The following is a 7655-nucleotide window of genomic DNA, read 5'->3' on the forward strand; positions in this document are numbered from 1 at the left end:
TGTGAACAAAGCCCTCCCAATGAGGGCGCAGGAGCATTTGGGAAGAGCGTGGATCAGGCACCACGCCAGCTGTGATTGGATGTGTGCTGGATAACGCGGGGTCGCAGAGCAGCCTGTTCCACATCCAGGACAGGGGCGTGGGGGTTAAACAGGGTTTGTGAGGGGAGTAACAGTCCCTCCTGGCTCTTCATTCACTTAAGACACCACTCCATCAAAGCAATCCTAATGTGCCATGTGTTTCATCAGACCTCGGTCAAATACGTCATTGTTTTGGATTCAGATACTTTCTGTGCTTGATTTACCTTTCCTGGTGCAATTGAGCAAACCAAGAGGACCAGAAGGTGGTTTCATAGAGTGTTTCATAGGTTCCAGTATAATAGACAAGTTTAGTAAAGCGTAGAAAATGCCTGGGTGTAATGATTGCTGTAGTCAAGTCAAGCATTGGTGTTCCATGTTCAAATCCACAGCAGCACAGTAATGTGTGATACTGTCTTCTTCTGAAGTACAGCACAGTACACGTGTCTTTAAAAGTAATGCTGAAAATACGATGAAGTCCAGACCATATAGATTTCACTACAGGAGTTTGCTGCACTAACAAGCTGGCTGTCGTTCTTTGCTGCTGAAAAGTGCAATCAAGGTTTATCCTCATTTCCACCCCATTGTTTCTCCTTTTGTGTTTGGCTACCACTCACTTCTGAGAAACCGCAAGCACACACAAAATTTTGCAGTCAAGCTTTGTAGTCAAGAGACAGTTTTTCTAGAAGGTTCTCCACAGAGGTGAACACTACACTTTCAGCTGATAGTTGTCTGCAGTGTGAGTGAGTGAGTGCGTGTGTGTGTGTGTGTGTGTGTGTGTGTGTGTGCAGGTAGACTGCTCTCAATTAGGTACTTCTGGGGCTGGACTGAAGAAAGGATGAGACTGAATAATTGTTTTTGCCAATATTTGCCTGTGATATCAAAGCCAGTCTCTCAGAATGATTGCTTGGTAATTGCAAAATTTTTACACATATTTGTTCACTTCAATAAGAAATAGGTAAAAAGAGAACCTAAAACTCCACCTAGTACAATTCCTTAAAAATATTAATTTTCTTGCTTGGTAGAAGTTAATATTTGCCTGTATGATCTCTAAGCTAATTGCCTGGATCAGAATCTGATTGCGTGGAAATTGGAAAATGTTTGCAGAGTTCAAGACCTTTATTCTTTCACTTCAGGATTGAAGTTTTATAAATATTCAATAAATATCAAAGGAGAGCCATACAAAAACTTAATTCCTTATTGTTCATTTTCTTGCTGGATAGTGTGGATGCAAATCTGCTCTCAGCAAAGTCATTATTTACACAGAAAGAACTGGGTAAACCCAATAAACTGCTTGGGGGAAGAAGGCTCATTTGAATATGTGATCTTGGTGACAGTAGAATAACAGTAGACATTTTGAGTATGAGGTCATTTAAAATGCACACTTATGAACTGAAGTTGTGGAATTGAAATGTGCGCTGGGTTCAGCCCCCTCCGCTTTAACTCTCTCCCTTCTGTTCTCCCTGCAGGTCATAACCTTGGAAGGATGGGTGGACATCATGTATTATGTAATGAATGCGCATTCCTTTTACAACTTTATTTATTTTATATTGCTCATAATAGTAAGTAAACTTTGTTCATTTATGTACTGAATTTTTTTGTGCATGACATGTAATGTGCTGCTTTATTGCATATTAGTTCAAATCAATGAAATGGTGCAGATCGTATTTATGTTACAGCAGACAATATGAGTATATTCTGCAGTGGTGTTATCTGTGGTGCTGGCACCATACCAAGCAGTGGTGCACACTGCTCACTCCCCGACTGTGTAACCTTGCACTCAGACTGCCTGCAAAAAGCTGCGCTTCGCACAGTTCAGCAAAAGCCCTGGAAAGGAACTCTTTAAAATCTGTGAAGTTAAGTTAACTGCCGTGTTCCTCAAATCACAGTCCTCAAGGGCTGAGAACCACTGGTTTTCCACCCTCCCTTTACCTGGGAGTCAGGTGTGAAGACAGCCTGGCCAATCAGTAGCACTAATTGTTCAGTTAATTACCTGTGAGAAAAGAAAACTGATTTGGATTCGAGCACCAGATTTGATGACCCCTGCTGTAGACGATTGAGGCAAAGCTTCGGACTAACAGCTCTGTTTCACTGTAGCCTGTAGTTTTAGTTAATTTGTTGGGGCGGTTACCGGGCAGAATAACTGATGCGCTGCTGCTTGTGTGTCCGGCAGGTGGGCTCCTTCTTCATGATCAGCCTGTGCCTGGTCGTGATCACCACCCAGTTCTCGGAGACCAAGCAGCGGGAGAACCGGCTGATGCAGCAGCAGCGGGCGCGCTTCCGCTCCAACGACAGCACGCTGGCCAGCTTCTCGGAGCCGGGCAGCTGCTACGAGGAGATGCTGCGCTACATCGGCCACCTGTACCGCAAGGTGAAGCGGCGTCTGCTGCGCCTCTACAGCAGCTGGCAGAGCAAGCGGAGGAAGAAAGTCAACCCCAACGGTGACGGCGGGGTCTGGGGAGCGGGCGGCGGGGCCAACGGGCGCAGCAGGAGGAGGTGGAACCAGTCCATCCACCACCTCATAAATCACCATCACCTCCACCACCATCACCTCAGCAACGGCACGCCCTGCGGAGAGGTCGTGGACATGGTGGAGATGAAGCCCCTGGTGGCACCGCCCGAGCTGAGGCTGCCAGCCCTGTCCGACGACCCCCCGGCCCCTCCAGCGGGGGCCGAGTCAGTTTCCGGGGCGGCCGAGGACAACGAGGGCCTCCTGCAGGTCCCACAGGCCAACAACTCCCCTTCAGGAGCGCTACTGGGGAGAGTCAATGGGGGCATGAACTACCCCACCATCCGGCCCTCTCTCATCTGCCCCTCCACTGCCCTCAGCCCCAGGGCCCGGGGCAGGAGGGTGGCCAACCACTTGATGAGCCTGACCCTGAGCGTGGGGGAGTATGGTAGGTCTTTTTATCTCTTCAGACCTGTCATGTCTCCTCCCACTGTGGTGGGAGGTCCTCACTTTCATGGAGCTACAGAGTCACTGCCCATCTTTTGCTGAAGACTGAAAACATACTGGTTTAACCTGTACCCTGACTCGCCTAATGCTGAACTCTGAACATTTTGCAAGTGTTTCCTAGCCCTGTCTGTGCTAAATCTGGATTATGTAACCCATATTCCATAGTAGGTCATTCTCCATGGTATTCACAGGGTTGTCACCTGCGATTTGGGCTCCATAAGGAGATCTCACTTCAGACCCCACCAAAACAGAGAATACTATGTTCTCTATGTTTTGAGGACTCCTGTCAGTCAAGGCCCTTGGAATCATCCTAACCCCCTCCTCCTACCATTACCCCTATGAGTATTTACTTTATTTATTTAGTGTTCAGATGATTACTATTGGCTGTGACCATAATGACTTGGCATCAGCAATGTTCATTATTGCTTAAACCTGTGTATGTGTGTATAAGTGTGTGCTAAATGCCCATATGCACTGAGCATTTTAATCCCATAATATGACTTTTTTCTCAAGTATAAAATTGTTTTAAGGCACTGTTTGCTTGATAAGTGCAATTAGGCATTGGCAAATCAAAACTGCCTCAATTTATTTTATGGTTTTGCTGTATGCCGCAGTGTGATGTGATGTGATTTGAGATGTGATCTCATGTAGTCCCATGCAGGCTCATGAGTGAGGTGTGGTTTTAGCTGACAGCTGGTGTCACACTGAGTCAGACCAGTGTAGCTTACATCATGTGACAGAAAATCCATGGCTGAGATGCGATATATGTGCATATGTGCATAACCTCCGCTCTCTATCGCCCTCCTCCCTTGCCCCCAGAGTCACCGATTCCCTCCCTCCTCTTGAATCCTTCTCCAAACTACCCACTGATTCCGCATCTTCCGTGCTGCTTTCCTCTCTCTCCTCAGCCCTTGACTCTCTCTGTCCTCTTGTCTCTCGGCCTGCTCGATCCTCCCCTCCCAGCCCATGGGTTTCTGACCTTCTACGTTCCTCCAGGCCAAGCCTACGTGCAGCTGAGAGGAAGTGGAGGAAATCAAAAGACCCGTCGGACCTGTCTTCCTACCAGTCTCTCCTGGCGGAATTCTCCTCCGCTATCACCACTGCCAAAAGAAATTACTACCAAACAAAAATCCAGAACTCCACTTCTAACCCTCGTCAACTGTTCTCCATTTTCTCCTCTCTCCTCAGCACACCTCCCCCACTATCTCAGTCCTCGCTCACTGCTGATGACTTTGCGGTATTTTTTGACGAAAAGGTTGCAGATATCCGCAGCACCTTCGCGACCACCACCACTTCTATGCCTGCCTCCATTTCTGTGTCTGCCCCCTGTTTCTCCTCTTTCTGTCCCCTTACAGATACTGATGTGTCTCACCTCCTGCTCTCCCACCGCCCTACTACTTGTGCCCTGGACCCCATCCCCTCAAACCTCTTTCAGGCAATCACGCCTGACATCCTCCCGTTTGTCACCGCCCTTGTTAACTCCTCTCTGTCCTCTGGCTGCTTTCCCTCATCATTCAAGAGGGCCTACATCACCCCGCTCCTAAAGAAACCCACTCTTGACCCCTCCTGCATTCAAAACTACCGTCCGGTATCTCTCCTTCCTTTTCTATCCAAATCCATTGAACGAGCCGCCTCCAACCAACTCTCTTCCTTCCTCTCTCAGAATAACCTGCTGGACCCCCACCAGTCCGGCTTCAGACCTGGCCACTCGACGGAGACTGCACTCCTCTCTGTCAACGAGTCCCTTCAGGCTGCACGAGCAACCTCTCTCTCCTCTGTCCTGATCCTTCTTGACCTCTCTGCGGCGTTCGACACGGTCAACCACTCCATCCTCTTAGCCTCCCTGGCATCTACAGGGATCTGTGGCACAGCCTTAGAGTGGATCCAATCTTATCTCTCTGGCCGGTCCTCCCAGGTGTCCTGGGCTGGAGGAGTGTCAACCCCTCTCCCCCGTTGTTACAGGAGTCCCCCAGGGCTCAGTCCTCGGACCCCTCCTCTTCTCCATCTACACGAGATCCCTTGGCCCCGTTATCTCTGCTCATGGCATCTCCTATCATTGTTATGCCGATGACACCCAACTCTTTCTCTCCTTCCCCCCATCAGACACACAGGTCTCTACCCGTATCTCCGCCCGCCTGAGAGACATCCAGAGCTGGATGGGCAACCACCATCTAAAGTTCAACCCAGATAAGACGGAGGTGATCTTCATCCCTGCTTTAACCTCTCCCTTCTCTGATTTCTCCATCTCACTAGAGGATACCACAGTGACCTCATCCCCTAGTGCAAGAAACCTTGGAGTGGTGATGGACAACAGGCTATCCTTCTCCACGAACATCGCTACGGTGACCCGGGCGTGCAGGTTCTTCCTGTACAACATCCGGAGAATCCGACCCTTTCTCACCACCTACTCCACTCAGCTCCTTGTTCAAGCAATGGTCCTGTCCCGCCTGGACTATTGCAATTCTCTGCTGGCTGGCCTTCCAGCATCTGCCATCAGACCCCTACAACTCATCCAGAATGCTGCAGCCCGTCTGGTATTCAATGTTCCCAGACATTCACATGTCACCCCCCTGCTCAGCAACCTCCACTGGCTGCCTGTTATGGCTTGCATCAAATTTAAAACTTTGGTGCTCGCATACCAGGCAGTTAAAGGATCAGCCCCTGTATATATTCAATCCCTTATCAAGACCTATACACCAACAAGACCCCTCCGTTCTGCCACTTTGTGCCGTCTGGCGCCTCCCCCTCGCCACACCTGCACTTCACGCTCACGACTGCTGTCTGTCCTGGTCCCACGGTGGTGGAATGACCTCCCGGTGAATGTCAGAACAGCAGAGTCTCTGACCTCCTTCAAGTGCAGACTGAAGACCCATCTCTTCAGGCTACACCTTTCCCTCCCCAACTCACAATCACTGTGATTAGCCTTAGACCGTAATGGCACTTATGTATAGATATCGTTACTTGTATAGGTATTGTTGTTTTTATTGGCTGTTGTTGTATTCTAGCTGCCAACAGTGGTATGCTAGTTTGAATGTTGATTGTACTCTTCAAGGGTTCTGAATTTCTGTATGTTTACACTAGGACTCGGAACTGTACTGTCCTCTCAGGTCTACTTTTGCACTTGTTCTTGTGATTGATTTGCACTTTGTTGTACGTCGCTCTGGATAAGAGCGTCTGCTAAATGCCACGTAATGTAATGTAATGTAATGTAATTTGCAGTGTGAGGGATCAGGGATACTGTTCTGTGTCCCCCAGCAGAGATGGAGGTCTGTGTGTCATGGTTTCCCCAGCCTACATATGGAAATTCCAAGTTTTTACCGCTCTAGACCGTGAGAGGGGGCGTGCCGGCCAAGTTCATCGTGCGGGTGTAATCATTGCCAATCACGGCCAGCTGTGTGGAGAGCTTCCTGGCACCGCTCTGGGATTTGATGTTTCATTCTGACACGTACACTGAGCCGGTAAAGAGGTAGCTAGAGCCCAATGTGAAGTGGCTCCACCCAAATGGCCCCACAGGTTTTTGCTTTGGTTGAGAAAGTTGAGCAAATTTAGTTGGGTTTAGGGACTCAAAACAATAGTATAGCAGTAATTTTGATTGGTTGAAAAAGTATAGGGTCGAGAGTGCCATATGGCATTCTTGGGATTTTCTGGTAGTTACGCTGAAGTCTCGCTAAATGAGTCCATATCTCTCACTCCCTCAGGCGTGTCCCGAGATGCCAGCCGGTCCGGGCTGCCCATGGAGGGCGTGGTGGTGGGCGCAGACCTGCTGAACTGCCCCTACTGTGTCCAGGCACTGGAGAACCCCGACCTGGAGCTCAATGAATCGGACAGCGGCGTCTCCGCAGCTGACGGGATAAACGAGTTCACCCAGGACCGCTGCCGTGGCAACGAGGGTCGCCCAGGGCGCTCCCATAGCCAGCGGCGACGAGCACAGGTCCGGGACAGGAACTGCCTGGCCTTCTGCTGGGAGGTCTTCCGCAAGAAGCTGGAATGCATTGTGAAGAGCAAGTACTTCAACCACGGGATTATGATCGCCATCCTCATCAACGCACTCAGCATGGGTATCGAGTACCACCAGCAGGTGAGTGAGTGCCAGCACCCAAATCCGCCGCTGTGAATATCCTTGTCGTAAGAGCAGGGTGATCAGCAGCTCACAGTCTTCCAGGGGTGAGAACTGCTGCTTTTCCATCCTCCCTTTACCTCAGAGTCAGCTGTGAAGGTCTGCCCAATTAGTAGCACTAATTACCCAGGGGAAAAGAGAACCAGGGCTGGATTTGGATTTGAAGGCTTGATGAAGGTTGATGATCCAAGATTTGGGCTGAAATGGAACATTCCTATCAGTGTTCAATATCAGTGTTTGGTATCTGTGTTCAGTATTGGTGTGCAGTATCGATGTTCACTATCAGTGTTTGGTATCTGTGTTCAATATTGGTGTGCAGCATCAGTGTTCAGTATTGGTGTGCAGTATCAGTGTTCAGTATCAGTGTTTGGTATCTGTGGTCCCTAATGGCCCTGCCTCTCCCTCCACAGCCTGAGGAGCTGACAGAACTCCTGGAGATCAGCAACATCTTCTTCACCAGCATGTTTGCCCTGGAGATGGTGCTCAAGCTGCTGGCCTTCGGGTTCA

At 49.4% G+C, this 7655-nt stretch overlaps 1 protein-coding gene across 1 annotated transcript in view; it reads left to right on the top strand.

Annotated features, from left to right (window-relative positions):
- LOC133114038 (voltage-dependent T-type calcium channel subunit alpha-1H-like) overlaps positions 1-7655 on the top strand; it is a 57511-nt gene that overhangs the window by 22021 nt on the left and 27835 nt on the right. Inside the window, 5 exon segments of the mRNA XM_061223234.1 lie at positions 1545-1637; positions 2249-2972; positions 3995-4001; positions 6749-7109; positions 7559-7655. The exon segment at positions 7559-7655 is cut by the window's right edge and continues 55 nt beyond it. Of these exon segments, the coding sequence (XP_061079218.1) occupies positions 1545-1637; positions 2249-2972; positions 3995-4001; positions 6749-7109; positions 7559-7655 (1282 nt within the window).

This window comes from Conger conger, chromosome 16 (assembly GCF_963514075.1).
Source record: "Conger conger chromosome 16, fConCon1.1, whole genome shotgun sequence".
Taxonomy (NCBI): Eukaryota; Metazoa; Chordata; class Actinopteri; order Anguilliformes; family Congridae; genus Conger; species Conger conger.